The sequence below is a fragment of the Phyllobates terribilis genome, unplaced genomic scaffold, assembly GCF_046119375.1.
Source record: "Phyllobates terribilis strain yellow unplaced genomic scaffold, ASM4611937v1 Scaffold_1__5_contigs__length_1240528914, whole genome shotgun sequence".
In the NCBI taxonomy this organism is placed as follows: Eukaryota; Metazoa; Chordata; class Amphibia; order Anura; family Dendrobatidae; genus Phyllobates; species Phyllobates terribilis.
The window spans coordinates 1,045,084,034-1,045,100,988 of record NW_027362761.1 but is presented as its reverse complement, the minus strand read 5'-3'; the positions used below and the strand labels follow the sequence as shown (position 1 = coordinate 1,045,100,988).

The 16,955-nt window shown below is 43.9% G+C and overlaps 1 protein-coding gene across 32 annotated transcripts in view; it reads left to right on the top strand.

Annotated features, from left to right (window-relative positions):
• Nucleotides 1-16,955, top strand: part of SORBS2 (sorbin and SH3 domain containing 2) — a 417,459-nt gene that overhangs the window by 354,179 nt on the left and 46,325 nt on the right. For 26 of the 32 annotated variants that reach the window (XM_073645333.1, XM_073645328.1, XM_073645327.1 and 23 more), the window contains 5 exons: nt 6,481-6,659; nt 8,538-10,109; nt 13,775-13,860; nt 15,997-16,037; nt 16,141-16,255. In XM_073645333.1, the coding sequence (XP_073501434.1) occupies nt 6,481-6,659; nt 8,538-10,109; nt 13,775-13,860; nt 15,997-16,037; nt 16,141-16,255 (1,993 nt within the window). The remainder of the gene's footprint in view (nt 1-6,480; nt 6,660-8,537; nt 10,110-13,774; nt 13,861-15,996; nt 16,038-16,140; nt 16,256-16,955) is intronic. The other 6 variants (XM_073645345.1, XM_073645344.1, XM_073645347.1 and 3 more) reach the window with 3 other exon arrangements.

The window sequence follows — 16,955 nt, the reverse complement described above, 5'->3', positions numbered from 1 at the left end:
GCGCACGCGCGGGCGCCATTTTGCTACAGGAAAAAGAAACTTGCCTGCAGCAATATGGCCCCTTCCGCCCGCACTTGCACAGTAGCATCCCTCGATTGTCGAGAGATGCTGCTGCACATGCGCGGCACCATATTGCTGCATCCAAATTATTTTTCCAAAAGTGAAATGGCACCCGCGCATGTGCAGTAGCATCTCTCGGCAACCAAAAGATGCTACTGTGCGGGCGTCGGCGGCCATTTTGGGACGCGTAAATTTCACTTTGGCACAGAAATTACAAAGGCAGTATTTAAAATAGTAGGCAGGTCACTGAAAGCACAGTGACCTGTCAGAGGCCAGAGATAGGAATACATGATGAGAGCACCAGATAAAGCCCCTCCCCAAAGTCCCACCCGAGAGCACGAGCATATCATTATGGCAGAACTGAAAATAAAGATTATAAAAGAACCACAGGACTTATTTCATCATCAAAGGTATCATTTTACTCAGTGTAACGGCGCCCACCTGGCAGTGGATGTGGTTTACTAAGCACAATCCTGCTGACCAGGTGTGCTTTAAATAGATTAAAAAAAATTCTAATAACTTGGCACATAGATTTCTAAAATAGAAACACTGATCCAAGACATTCTTCAAAATCCATCTTGGTACATAAAGAACCAAAAGATCAAGGTGTTGAATTGACCTGAACACTGCCCATACTTTGTAACATTGAATATTTGTCCCTGAGAAGCTCTCAAACATGCTGTGCATGCAAGACAACCAAATACTATTACCAGAGCAGAAGCATTGTGGAAATCCTTAAAGGGAGTCCGTCACCCCCAAAATGCATTTTAAATGGGCTACACAGTGTTGTAAGGGACTTAGCCCCTATAGCAGGGATGCACAACTCCAGTCCTCAAGGGCCACCAACAGTGCATGTTTTCAGGATTTTCTTATTATTGCACAAGTGATAATTTAATCACCTGCACAAGTGATGATTCCAACACCTTGTGCAATGCTAAGGAAATCCTGAAAACCTGCACTGTTGGTGGCCCTTGAGCAGGGTCGGCTCCAGGTTTTTCTGGGCCCCGGGCGAAAGAGTCTCAGTGGGCCCCTTTAACACATACCACGATTCATGATGTACAGATACTGCAGAGAAATATATATATAGTACAATGCAAAGATTTCACTTCTTACATTACATGAGTGATATCTATTGTAAATTCTACAATAGCTCAGAAACCGGCGAATCCCTCCACACAGAATACTGGCCCCCATATAAGGCTCCATACGGAATACTGGCCCCCATATAAGGCTCCATACGGAATACTGGCCCCCATATAAGGCTCCATACGGAATACTGGCTCCCATATAACGCTTCATACGGAATACTGGCCCCCATATAAGGCCCCATACGGAATACTGGCCCCCATATAAGGCCCCATACTGAATACTGGCCCCCATATAAGGCCCCAAAAGGAATACTGGCCCCCATATAAGGCTCCATACGGAATACTGGCCCCCATATAAGGCTCCATGCGGAATACTGACCCCCATATAAGGCTCCATACGGAATACTGGCCCCCATATAAGGCTCCATACGGAATACTGGCCCCCATATAAGGCTCCATACGGAATACTGGCCCCCATATAAGGCTCCATACGGAATACTGGCCCCCATATAAGGCCCCATACGGAATACTGGCCCCCATATAAGGCTCCATACTGAATACTGGCCCCCATATAAGGCTCCATACGGAATACTGGCCCCCATATAAGGCTCCATACGGAATACTGGCCCCCATATAAGGCCCCATACGGAATACTGGCCCCCATATAAGGCTCCATACGGAATGCTGGCCCCCATATAAGGCTCCATACTGAATACTGGCCCCCATATAAGGCTCCATACTGAATACTGGCCCCCATATAAGGCTCCATTATGAATACTGGCCCCCATATAAGGCTCCATACCGAATACTGGCCCCCATATAAGGCTCCATACGGAATACTGGCCCCCATATAAGGCCCCATACGGAATACTGGCCCCCATATAAGGCTCCATACGGAATACTGGCCCCCATATAAGGCTCCATACGGAATACTGGCCCCCATATAAGGCCCCATATGGAATACTGGCCCCCATATAAGGCCCCATACGGAATACTGGCCCCCATATAAGGCTCCATGCGGAATACTGACCCCCATATAAGGCTCCATACGGAATACTGGCCCCCATATAAGGCTCCATACGGAATACTGGCCCCCATATAAGGCTCCATACGGAATACTGGCCCCCATATAAGGCTCCATACGGAATACTGGCCCCCATATAAGGCCCCATACGGAATACTGGCCACCATATAAGGCCCCATACGGAATACTGGCCCCCATATAAGGCTCCATGCGGAATACTGACCCCCATATAAGGCTCCATACGGAATACTGGCCCCCATATAAGGCTCCATACGGAATACTGGCCCCCATATAAGGCTCCATACGGAATACTGGCCCCCATATAAGGCTCCATACGGAATACTGGCCCCCATATAAGGCTCCATACGGAATACTGGCCCCCATATAAGGCTCCATACGGAATACTGGCCCCCATATAAGGCTCCATACGGAATACTAGCCCCCATATAAGGCCCCATACGGAATACTGGCCCCCATATAAGGCCCCATACGGAATACTGGCCCCCATATAAGGCTCCATACGGAATACTGGCCCCCATATAAGGCCCCATACGGAATACTGGCCCCCATATAAGGCCCCATACGGAATACTGGCCCCCATATAAGGCCCCATACGGAATACTGGCCCCCATATAAGGCTCCATACGGAATACTGGCCCCCATATAAGGCTCCATACGGAATACTGGCCCCCATATAAGGCCCCATACGGAATACTGGCCCCCATATAAGGCCCCATACGGAATACTGGCCCCCATATAAGGCTCCATACGGAATACTGGCCCCCATATAAGGCCCCATACGGAATACTGGCCCCCATATAAGGCCCCATGCGGAATACTGGCCCCCATATAAGGCTCCATGCGGAATAGTGACCCCCATATAAGGCCCCATACGGAATACTGGCCCCCATATAAGGCCCCATACGGAATACTGGCCCCCATATAAGGCTCCATACGGAATACTGGCCCCCATATAAGGAATACTGGCCCCCATATAAGGCCCCATACGGAATACTGGCCCCCATATAAGGCTCCATGCGGAATACTGACCCCCATATAAGGCTCCATACGGAATACTGGCCCCCATATAAGGCTCCATACGGAATACTGGCCCCCATATAAGGCTCCATACGGAATACTGGCCCCCATATAAGGCTCCATACGGAATACTGGCCCCCATATAAGGCTCCATACGGAATACTGGCCCCCATATAAGGCTCCATACGGAATACTGGCCCCCATATAAAGCCCCATACGGAATACTGGCCCCCATATAAGGCCCCATACGGAATACTGGCCCCCATATAAGGCTCCATACGGAATACTGGCCCCCATATAAGGCTCGATACGGAATACTGGCCCCCATATAAGGCTCCATACGGAATACTGGCCCCCATATAAGGCTCCATACGGAATACTGGCCCCCATATAAGGCCCCATACGGAATACTGGCCCCCATATAAGGCTCCATACGGAATACTGGCCCCCATATAACGCTCCATACAGGATACTGGTCCCCATATAACGCTCCATACGGGATACTGGTCCCCTTATAAAGCTCCATACAGGATACTGGCCCCCATATAACGCTCCATACAGGATACTGGTCCCCTTATAAAACTCCATACAGGATACCGGCCCCCATATAACGCTCCATACAGGATACCGGTCCCCTTATAATGCTCCATACAGGATACTGGCCCCCATATAATGCTGCATGCAGGCTGTTACCCCCCACATAATGCCCCATACAGGCTGTCCCCCCTTATAATGCTCCATGCAGGCTGTTACCCCCCACATAATGCCCCATACAGCCCCCCCCCCTTTAAATGCTCCATGCAGGCTGTTACCCACCTTATAATGCCCCATGCAGGATGTCACCCACCCTCTTTATAATGCCCCATGCAGGATGTCCCCCCCTCTCTTTATAATGCCCCATGCAGGATGTCCCCCCCTCTTTATAATGCCCCATGCCGGATGTCCCCCCCTCTCTTTATAATGCCCCATGCTGGATGCCCCCCCCCTCTCTTTATAATGCCCCATGCAGGATGCCCCCCCCTTCTCTTTATAATGCCCCATGCAGGATGCCCCCCCCCCCTCTCTTTATAATGCCCCATGCAGGATGTCCCCCCCTCTCTTTATAATGCCCCATGCAGGATGTCCCCCCCTCTTTATAATGCCCCATGCAGGATGTCCCCCCCTCTTTATAATGCCCCATGCCGGATGTCCCCCCCTCTCTTTATAATACCCCATGCAGGATGCCCCCCCTCTCTTTATAATGCCCCATGCTGGATGCCCCCCCCCTCTCTTTATAATGCCCCATGCAGGATGTCCCCCCCTCTCTTTATAATGCCCCATGCAGGATGCCCCCCCCCCTTCTCTTTATACTGCCCCATGCCTCCATACATTAAAAAAAAAAATCAAATACTCACCTCCCTTCTCCTCACCTGCTACCTGCTGCCCGCTGCTCGGGTCCGAACTCCAGCGTTGTCGGTGTCTTCCCGCTCAGCGCTCCCTGTGACGGCTCAGGGGAGGACGCGGTGTAAAGACGTCACCGCGCCCTCTGACCTGAGACGTCACAGGGAGCGCTGAGCAGGAAGACAGCTGATCTGCGGAGGCACGGGGAGAGGTAAGTATCCGCCTGCCGGGGCCCTGAGCAAGCGGCGGAGAAGGGCGGGCGCTGACACCGCTCTCCTCCGCCCATAGCCCAGCGGGGTGCGCGACCGCCAGTGGGCCCATCTGCCTGCTCAGGGCCCCGGCATTTGCCCGGGTGTGCCGGGTGCTGACGCCGGCCTTGCCCTTGAGGACTGGAGTTGTGCATCCCTGCCCTATAGAAACCATACTACCACTGTACCGGTTTCTGGTACAATGCCTGATAAAATAACTTTTATTTCATATGCAAATGAGAAGGTTTTTGGTGCACCCTTGATATGGCCAAGAGTTTGCAAAGCGCTATTGTGGTCTCTATTAGAGAGCCACTGATAGACATCTCTGTCTTGTCTCTCAAATAACAAAAAAATCATCAGTCCAAAATCAAATATGCCAGATCCTTCTCCCCTGACATCATCTGTGGGTGGAGAGTCGAGGGGCCTTGTGCACATTACCCTGTCAACCGAACCCAGAGATGTCGGCTGGTTCTGTTAACATTAGTCTAATGTGTATAGAGGCCTTTGATTTCATTTCTGGGAATATCCTTTTAATACTTAATCGGCAATTGTAGTTTATTTTAATGAACATCTGCTGTCAATATAATATAACATTGGAGTAAAGAAATATCACAAGATGATAGTGGGAATGATAGATCCCCCTTTCCCCTCTGGAAAAAAAATGTATAACATTTTTGGTAAAGTGTAGGGATGAGCGGACCCGGGGATGTTCAGGTTCGTCAGTTTCGACCGAACTTTTGTACAAAGTTCAGTTCAGGTACCAGAACTCTACCCGAACCCCATAGAAGTCAATGTGGACCCGAACTTTGGTGCTGTAAAATAGTCATAGTAAGGGCCAGGGAGCTCTCTATCTCCCTCTGCAACACTGTTCTCTTGGAACTCCGAACACTAAAATGGACTTCTGCTAGAAGTCCGTGTTTGGAGTTCAGTAAAAGACATTAGGTGTCCGGTACGAACCCCAAACGTTACAGATAGGGTCGCTCATCTCTAGTTAAGTAGTGTTCCCTTCTCATGATTTGTCCACACGATATGCCATAAATGCATAGCAGATGTGGTCCAACAATAGTATCTGCATCCATCTCTAGGGCGAGGCCCACTTTTGACCTACTGTCCCTTAATGGAGAAGTGGTCCGAATTCCTATACAAATGTATAGGATTTTGGACTATGTCTCCACTGACAGTCGCTCTTGTCACAGCCCCGTTCTCGAAATAGATACAGATCCTATTGGTGGGATTTGCATCTCCAATACGTTTGACATATTCAAAAGATATATGCTATAAATGTATAAGGGGGTAATAATCTTTTAATGGTGTGCACTGAGCACAGATGACAGTATATACTGTAGTTATGATTGATGTATTTATACTGGTACGATCCTAAATTATTATCATCATCCTTGTAAAATTATGATAGATGTCAATGCTTACTGTGTTAAAATTATTGCTGACAACCTTCATTAGCAAGCCGCAGGGTCACACTTATTGCTCCTTAGGTATTTATAGGGGCGAGGTTTGGAGGTTTAAATGTCACAAAACTGGTAATGTGAAAAAAAAACATATTTTCCCCACACCTGCAAAACACTGTAAAGCACAGTTGGGTATTTTGCACAGAAATTAAAGTTAGAGTTTTCTATTTTCCAAGTTCTGCAAGTGATTACCGAAAAAGACGGAAGTCTGAGCCCAGCGTTGGTCATCAAAGAGTCAGCAGTGACCAGAATGCAAACAGACATAGCCTTGGTCGGACGGGAATACAAGGCACAAGTACCACCCTGCAAAAACCTTTCATTAACTCCTCACCTCCGTCTCCTTCACGGACTAAAGGTAGGCATGGTGGTTAGAGATGATGGCTCACAGTGCAATAATGCCCTCTGCTGGTCCACTCTTGTATAACACATTTATCCCATACTAACAATTTACTGAATGTCAGGGATTTTCCTTCTAATCAAAATACATTTAAAATAAATGCTAGAACAAGGTTTGTCTGATAACTTAAGCCATTTTCCACAACTATGCTTGAAGTAAGATAATCATCTTCAAGAATTATTTTAAACTTTGTATAGCGATATAATCTGCATTAAATATTTGAAGACTTGGTAAATGAATTGTATTACCTTATGCAGAGCTGCATTCGTAATTCTGCTGGTTGTTGTTGGAAACTGTACAGATGCTGGTGTAAAGACTATTGTCCTAAAATATAACACACCAGAGCTAACAAACTCTACGATGAACCAGCAATGAATACTTGGGAGATTTCAGCTCTGAAGCCTGCAGAACTTTGAATACAGTTTGCAATTATTTTACCAATCAATTGTAAATTTACATTCTTGCAACATTTCTAAAGTTCGTTTTCTGCACACTGATTAAAATGACTTCTGCTAGTTTGTTAGTATTGACTGTGAATGTAGCTGTCTGTGCGTGTCTAAACTTTGTTAAAGGAAGTCTGTCAGGACAGAATGACTGTTCAAACCTAGCACTGATGCTCAGGGCTTCCTTGGCATAGCTAAACAATTCAGCGCATGCTCCCACCTACTTGTTTTTCACCAATCTCCTCCCTCCGCTTCCATGATTGACAGCTCTGGCTTTACAGGAGCCTGAGGGGACCGATATAGATGGGAAAATAAGTAGGTGGGAAGGTGGACTGAATTGCTTAGCCATGCCTAGGGAGCACTGAGCATCAGTGCTTGGTTTGAACAGTCATTCTGTGCTGACAGGCTCCTTTTAAACTACACTTCTCAACATTGAAATTGCAGCACCAAGAAGGAAAAGTCGTGGCATTATGGAAATCACAGGATTGATAGACATGTTGATAATAATAAAATTTCAAACCATAATTTCAAACCATCTCTATTTATCCAGCATTGAGCTTGATTGCCACACAGAAGTACCCACACTTTCACGCCTTGGCTTGCTATCAATGATGCCACGAATGGTTGAGCAACCATTGCCTGCTGCATCTCCGAACTTGTCTTTCATCGAGCACATCTGGGACATCATTGGTTAGCAATTGCAAAGGGAGCTGCTGGCAGGGGATTTTGATTGATGGACCCAAGTGCATGTAGAGCATTCTTCCTACAACCTTTAATAACCAGACTGATATCATACCAAAGCATGAAAGCACAGGCATTTCTTTGTGATGCCCTCATATTCAATATTGAATAAATTGAGATGGTTTGAAAATTTTGTTTCCATTTTTCCATCATTTACATTTCATTAACACATCTATCTATCCTGTGATTATCATAATTCCATGACTTTTCCTTTGTGGTGTTTCTATACCAATGTTGAGTAGTGAATCTCTACCGAATTTCTTCCCTTTCATCATGACAGAAGCTCCTTATTTCAGAAATACTTTGTGTTCTTATAATGCAATTTTGATTAAAATAAGCAGAGCAAAACTTTTCTGTAGATCACAAATTTTTATTTGAAAAATAGTCCAAACTAAAATATTGTGGCCAAAGGTTATAAATGAGATAGTGTATTGGTTTCTGTAATATAGTTGATGATATGTTCTTATAGAGAACACCAATAAATCGTGTTTTGGTAACGTTTCTGGGTTTTGCTAAGGTTACTTACAGTATATCATATCTCTATGCCTTTTCTCTATATTTTATTCTGTTACCAATGCTTTCTCTTTTTCTATAAATCTGTTAATTTCTGGACATGTCTCTCTCTTGTCATGCTGCTCTTTGGATTTTGAAGGTGGGGATGTTAGCAGAATGTATCCCCCCATATTCGCTTATTCTGTACATAAACCAAATGCCTCAAACTCAATAGATTACTGTAGTGGCTATAGTTACCACTTAGCTGTGCCTGATGATGCAAAACGTGCAATCAGCTTTAAGAATGGCTGGCAGATGAATCGACAGAATGCAGAGGTGTGGAGCAGCACAGAGGAAACAGCGTCACCAAAAATTAAGTCTAGGAGTTGTGATGATTTGTTAACAGAGGATCACAATGACTTCTCTACAAACCAGGGCAAATCTGAAAGCATGGGATCCTTATTATGTGAAGACAAATCTAAGCAGAGTAGTCCCACGGTGTGGGAAAACTCCTTCATGTCTGGCGGGTGCGCTCCAAACAAGTCCAGGGTTCGTCATAGGTCAGCACATGACACTCCAGGCTTCCTAAAGTTATACAAAAAAATGCATCGCATCAACCGCAAGGACTTAATGAGCTCTGAAGTCATCTGTTCTGTGAAATCTCGGATCATGCAGTATGAGCAGGAACAGCAAAAAGGAATATTTGCAGATTGGAGAACAGCATCTGAAGAGGTACCAAGAGATATGGTCCCTACAAGAATATCAGAGTTTGAGCAGCTTATTCAGAAGTCCAAGTCCATGCCTAATCTTGGGGATGAGATGCTGTCTGCAGTCAGCTTAGATATTTCTACCACCACCTGCCCTAAACGGAGGTTTTCTATTGAATCTCTTCTCGATGAAGAAGCTCAAGAAAGACGTATATCTCAGGTACAGCAGTATGGGAAAGCGAAACCCTTAGTTCCTGTCCATATTGAAGTGACAAGTGATCAGGTTCCAAAATCGCATGTGGAATTTTCTGATAGTGACCCTGAGGCGGTTGTTTCTGACCTGAGTGACTTCATACAAATAGAAGGGTCTTCGTTTTGCAGCGAGAGTGATTTTGACCACTATTCGTTTACATCTTCTGAAAGTTTTTACGGTTCTGGGCATCACCATCACCACCACCACCATCATCACCACCACCATCGGCACCTCATCAGCTCTTGTAAAGGAAGGTGCCCAGCATCATACACACGCTTCACCACCATGTTGAAACATGAGAGGGCTAAGCAAGAGAAAAGTGAAACTTCAGGAAAGAAAGAAACCGATTCAGGCCTTTCTAAAATTGCTTTCCTCGTCAGTCCAGTGCCTTTTCGTAGGAAAAAAAGTTCTACGCCTAAAAGGCAGTCTGAGAAGAGCCGGAGTAAAGCATCTGTGTTTGAAGCTCTGGACTCTGCTCTTCAAGATATCTGTGACCAAATTAAAGCTGAGAAAAGGCGTGGGAGCTTGCCAGACAATAGCATCCTTCACAGACTTATTAGCGAGCTTCTACCAGATGTTCCTGAAAGAAATTCTTCTTTAAAAACATTTCCTTTATCAACCCCTAACCAGTCTCACTACCAGCTGCCTCAGGATGGTGCTATCCATTGCCCACCTTATCAGAATGATTGTGGAAGATTGCCCATCAGTGCCTCTTACCAGGATGTGGATGCAACCAACAACAACTCCCAGGATAGCCCATATCCTTTCAAAGGTGCCCCGCTCTCATTTCTCTAAATTTCACAGTGTATCCACCTCATTTCATTCATGCCAATTTCTAAATTTGTGGAGCCATTTGTGACGCAGAGATGTTGTAGGAAGAGTTAAATTGTTCAGACTGCTTCAGATTGATATATTACAGAAGTATTGGAAAAATACTCTGGTGATCCACCCAACCACTCTGATATTAAGACTTAGTCCAATGTTACACCTTTCCTACTTTCTCTTCATCTCTGTTTCAAAAAATTATTCATATACACCATCTATTTATTGTGCTTTTGGCAAGTTTTACCTATTTTATCACTATATGAGCTCGCCAATCTTAGAAGCTTCGCTTACATTTTTGACCTTTGAGATTATAATGAAATGGACCTATTCTATTCATGCAAGACAGATCTAAGGTTATAAAAGCTGCAAATTCCCTGCAGCATTCCTGTGTCCCCTACAGCAGGCTATAGACCGTGTAATAAATTGCAGATACTAAAGATTTCCGTATCTAAATGGCTATAGTTAGTCAATATAATTGGTAGTTTGGAAATCCCTATAGTCCTGCTTGTTATAAAACTAAACTCAGAAAACTCCTTCTGAATCCCTATGTTTACCCCCAGTAAAATAATAACACTTATACTCACTTCCTGTACTGCCGCCATTCCAGTGGTGTTGGCACTGGCTCTCCCGGGGCTCTCGTAATATTATCCTCCTTTGGACAAGTCTAGACATCCAGAGTAAGTGAGAGCTGCGGCTGCTCTCTTACTTCTTCTGGATGTCAATTATGTCTATAGGAGAGGAGAGTCAAGCCAGCGCTGATTGGCTGTAGGGATTGCGTGACATAACAATGTCAGGTAAGCCCAGGACAGCATTGGAGGTGAGTAAAAGTGTTATTATTTTACTTGGGAAACATGAGGATTCAGAAGCTTTTATCCGAGTAGTGGACAACCCCTTTAATGCTCCACATAAAGAAAGCAACACCAAGAAAAAACATGACATTTCTATTTAAAGGGGTTATTCCACGAAAAATATTGCTATTCGATGGATAGAACATGTAAAAATAAATAATATTTTGCAATTTAAAAGTTTTTAAAATACTTTGTATGTTTTTGATATAATGTGGAGTCAGTGATAGTGCCCCCAGATTTGCATCTAATTGCCCATATCTGTGTCCACCTATTATATCAAGTAGTGGTGGTTAAGGTCTGCTTGTGATGCGGGTGTAACACGGGTACTTTAGATGCAGCGACACAGAACACAGAGCAGTCAATGCAGGGTTAATAAACAGGGGAAGTTTATGATAACAGGGTCAATCTCCACGCAGGGAGTAACAGGGGAAAATATGGGGGAAAACAAGGGAAGTAGCAAGTAAAAGTCTTTAACTGACAGTTCACAGTTTAACTAGATATAGCAGAGTCGAACCGGTTGTAAACGACAGTTTTTACACTTAGCTGACTCTCTTACTCCACAAGGCAGTTGCCAGCTGATGCCGGTGTTGATTTCTTCAGGCTTCCCCGCCCAAACAATGCTCCGTCTTCTGGCGGCAGTGGGTGGTCTCCGGTTTTACCCGCTGAGCCCCTAGTCCATAACACGGCACCTCACGTGCTCGGCTCCACAGACTTTGCGTCTCTTCTCCCTCTAGTCGGCTTGATTCCTCCGGTCCACTGCACTCGGCTCTTGCTCCCAGTACTGGAGCCAGGAGCCTGGACCCTCTCACACTGCTCTCCTGAGCGGGACTCTGCTCTCCCTTTCCCGCGCAAAAGTCCCTGTCTCTCCCTCTCTCTAGTCACGCCACCAGTTTTCCGGTCACCTGACCTCCCAGCTCTCACTCTGGACAAGCCCCCAGCTTCCCAGTCACCTGACTCCTATGCTGGAAGTCTGTCTTCCCCCTGCAACCAGAGGTACGGCCATGGCAGTTCCGGATCCCTTGTTCTGAAAATACTTACACCTCTTACACGGGCATACATTTTACGTATTCATCTTCTCTATTGGTCAGGGAAGAAGCGCAGTGTTCTTTTGCATGTCAATGGATGCATATGCAGCTGTGTTTGGTCCATCTTCTCTCTGAAATGTAGAAAAGAAGAGCTGGACACATGGCTGCATCACAACCAGGGATTCAATTCAGGGAATAATCCAGCTTCCAACCAAGATTCCATTAAAAATTCAAACATTTTATTCAGGTTAGTTAAAATCCAAAAATCATTGTCAGTATAAAGTCACAACCCCCAACAGAGGTAACTTAGAAATGATTAAAGACCAGGGAGTCTGAAACGCACAGAGGTTGTGACTTTATACTGACAATGATTTTTGGATTTTAACTAACCTGAATAAAATGTTTGAATTTTTAATGGAATCTTGGTTGGAAGCTGGATTATTCCCTGAATTGATTGCTTTTCCTGCGGCTCGGCTCCGGACTCCACAAGTGTGAGCTGACTTTTTCTTATCTTCACAACCAGGGATTAGTACACAGTGCCAAAATGTTGAGTGCCGGATTCTTTTCTACATATTTACGGATTGGGACCCTGTCCGAGCAGCAACCATATCAAGGAGTGCCGTACTTCTTCACTACATTGTATAATGCTTCAAGTGGTCACAGATGATGCCCGTCAGAAAAAATCTAAGTGGCACGATCACTGACTCTAATTCAAGTTGTCCTAAAACAAGCACAGTATTTTTAACCTATAAATTGCCGAATTATTTATTTGTCACGCCCATTGAATAATAATATTTTTTGTCCAATACATACTTTAAGTAGTTCTATGATATATTCTCAGCGCTTCATATGGTGCATATGTTAATCGTACATTACTTCTGTCCAGTTTACTTTTTTTACACTTACAAGACATGACATACAGTCTGTATGGCACAATGCTAAGTCCGCCATGGACTTTAGAAATGCTCTGTTCTGGTGTTCGGTCAAGGCTTGGAGCTCCTTCTGGTCACCTCCTTCAGTTTGTAGTCCCCTTCAGTAATCCCTCAATAGGAGTAAACCAGACATTTTGGAAAGTGGAGACCAGGAGGATGACCATAATGCATGTGGCAAATGAAGGGTTTGTCTGCTGACTCTTCTCTCAGATGCGAGGTACACTTGTGGAATACACCAGAATAACCAACTGTTGTGAGAGGTTGTTCACAGTCATAACGATTTGCAAAATTATGAACTATAAGTGCACCAGGAAAGCTTTATAAAAAGTAGCGTAAATCAAAAACTAAGATCAGGTATTTTATCAAGTAAGTTTGTTTTGCATGCAGTTGTTCCATGCATGTGTATATAACGCATGATATCCCATAGATGATACTCCCATCCGTGTCCATCTGTGTTTAACATCCACAGTTTTGGTTGAGTTAATGTTTACAACAGATACGAGAGCAGAAAATAGCGCATGAGGGTATTGGATCACACTGTGCCTGTTAGATGAAGCCGTTCTCACAGGGAAGGCTGCGGTGAAGTCACTGCTCAGGAATGCATTGAAGGCCATGAGGGCTAAGATCAGCATACCTATTATGTAGTGGAAGGTCTGTGCGTGTGTCATCACTTAAAATAGACTGCACGTTTATACAGTAAGTAGATCTAGAACGTTGTAATGGGTATCTATATATTTTGCCCGAAGTGTCAGAAACCGTAATTATACATAAGAGCACATCTTACTTAACAATATTCTGTTTTTATAGTGGATCAAGATTCTCCAAGAAATTATTCATCAGCCTTCACTGATGTGAGCAAGAGTTCTGCAAGGAGGGCGGTAAGAGAGAAGGAGGTAACGTCCGTTCTGTACAATCTTATCTCGTGACCTGGACCTAAAGAGGTTTTTCACCTTAAGGGCTCATTCACAAGATCGTATTTTCGGTCCAAGTGCTATCAGTGGAAAAAAAGGACAGCACACGGATTAATGTTCAAAAGGGCGATGAGCGTTTTTTTTTTTTTACTGACTAAATATGCGTGTAAAAAAATTGCTGTGTGCACTGGTAAATCGGATGAGACTCATCCATTCAAGTCTATGGGTGAGCAAAAAATGTGGATCTAGAGTATGGTATCTGATTTTTACGGGTATATTGAAATTCTGTAACATGGGAAACTGTAAATGGTCTTGCAATTGCTGCTGCTGTAAAAAAACACGTTGCATGCGGACAGCACACGGATGCCAATTGAGAGGAAAAATATCCACGTTTTCTGGATGAAGCTCTGAATGATTTTTTTTATACACGCGTGTGAACATACCCTGATAAAAAATCGTTCAGCGTTTAGTTCAGAAAACTTTTTTTCTCATTTGTCATCCGTATGCAATGTGGCTTTTTTACAGCAACAGCAATGAATACATTTACAGGACCATTTACAGTTTACCATCTTACAGCACTGCAATGTATCCATAAAAAATGGATGCTATACTGTGTCCCTGTATGGGATCCTATTTTTTTTCACAAACCTATAGACTTGAATGGGCGAGTCTCATCCGATTTACAGAAGAAACTAGTGCATGCGGCAATTTTTTTAACAGCAGATTCAGTCAGTGAAAAAAGTCTCTCATCTGCACTGCCCCAGTGAATAACGTTGGTCCGAGTGCTGTGTGTTTTTTCCACAGACAGCACTCAGACTGAAAATTCCAACATGTGAATGAGCCCTGAATATGAGCTCAGTATAAAAATATTGTTACTGAATTGTGTAGCATTATAAAAATACTGTTGAACCCGTTCTACTCCCAGTTGGCGAGCATTTTTACTGCTATCAGGCGTCACTTTTTTTGTAGATGTTGTGTCTGTGAATTTGCATATACAGTGTTTTTAATAAAATGGCGCCAGAGATCGTGGTATGTGCAAACGCTGGCTCCGGCGCCATTTTATTGAAGTAGTGTACTACAACATCAACATAGCAGTGTGCACGCACCGACAATACGGATAATGGTGATGACTGGCGCGTGCATGCTGCTATGTTGATGTTGTAGTACACTACTTCAATAAAATGTAGTACAATTCTTCAATAAAATGGTGCCGGAGTCAACATGTGCGCATCCCTCGATATCCCGCGCCATTTTGTTGAAGACACTATGTCTGTGAATTTGCATATACAGTGTTTTCAATAAAATGGCGTCGTAGTGCGGTATGTGCAAGGGATGACTCAAGCGCCACACTGCGCAGGCGTCGCCCATCCCGGCTTCGGACAGAAGGATGCGTCCAGCATTATATAGAAGATATAAAAATATTGACTTATAGAACATAATAGACCTCACCTAGGAATTTTTTACATATGCAGACAAATTGGCTGCAACAAGTTCCAATCGACAATATGGAAAGTTGATCGGCACTTGTATGATAACTTACCTGTTGCAATTATCGGGAAGGTTTCATACAATCGTTTTTGTGCCACCATTCGTATGAAACCCTTTACATTACTGTCAGCAGCACGTCCTCTTTTCACATAAGACGGTGTGCTGCCGATAATTTTTTTTGCGATACATGAACGTTTTTTTTAATTGATCGCAGGTTTACGCTGGGTAATTATCAGGAATGAAAATTCATACAAGCGTTCATTTGGGCAATTTACAAAGAGAAATTGAGGCGGCCATAGACATGAGATATTTATCTGCAGATCATTGACAGATCTAGTTTTATTCAGGAGAATCTTTTGGTAATTTTACAAGCCGTACGTTTACTTTAAAAACTCGCTTTATAGTTTTGGAGATGACATTGTTTATGTTCATATGCAAATGTGGTGCTCAGAACATTGTGGGTGTGGCTATTCGGTTCTTAGAACCTTCCCAGAGTGCTCCTCTTAGCACATGGACTTGTGCTTACTCTGATAAAGATTTCGATCTTTCAGACTTTTGTCCATTTTTATTTTTGTATACACTTTCTATACCTTCCATAATCGTTGTCTGTCTTGTCTTTTTCATGTCTAGCCCGCCAGAGCTGTGTATGACTTCAAGGCGCAGACACCAAAGTAAGTGCTTAGCTTATGATAACTCATCCACTACTCCAGTGGAGCAAGTCTTACTGTCCTCACGTGTATTTTATTCTTTTTATGAATATGATTTAATTTACAGAGAGCTGTCCTTTAAAAAAGGAGATACTGTGTACATCCTCAGGAAAATAGACAAGAACTGGTACGAGGGCGAACATCATGGACGAGTGGGAATATTGCCAATTTCTTACGTTGAGGTTAGTGGGACTCACTAAGTACATTGTGTTGTTCCCCCCAAGTTACAGTAATTTTTCTTGTTTTACGTCACTAAAACATAATCCCTGAATAATAAAAGGTTCTGCCCGTTCTGACATTTTATAATATGCTTTATGTTTCTAGTATTCAGAATTTTCAAGATATCTGCTTGTTAGTGAATATAGGGTACAATCACTGCTGAGCTCTACTTGGTGAGAACGACCTCTCGTCCGCTAAGTAGTTTTACTTTTGGAAGTATCCCAACTATATTAAGCAACTTTTATTGGCACAAAAGGCATTTCAACCACAACTACTCTGTCAACTGGGCACAGAAATAAGGAAAGACAAGTGACAGAAAGTTCCATGGGAATAGTGGATGCCTCCATAGTTATCACTATTTATGGCTACAAGTGGTTTTCCAAAAAAAAAAAAGATTTAGTATTAATTTGCGAAACAGAGTTTCCATTCCAACCTATATCCCTTACACCTACTACGCTTGATGTATTTAGTAACTTATCCCGGAGTAATGCAGAGTGTAACTCAAGCACATTGCCCAGCTGTCGTAGCTTGTCCAGTTATCTCCAAATGACAACCAGGCTAAATCCTGGTCAACATGAAGGAAAGATGATATTTTCAGTTTAGGTGGCAAAATATCTCTCCTAATTCTGAATGTGCATAGTATGGGGCCCCCACTTTTTTTCG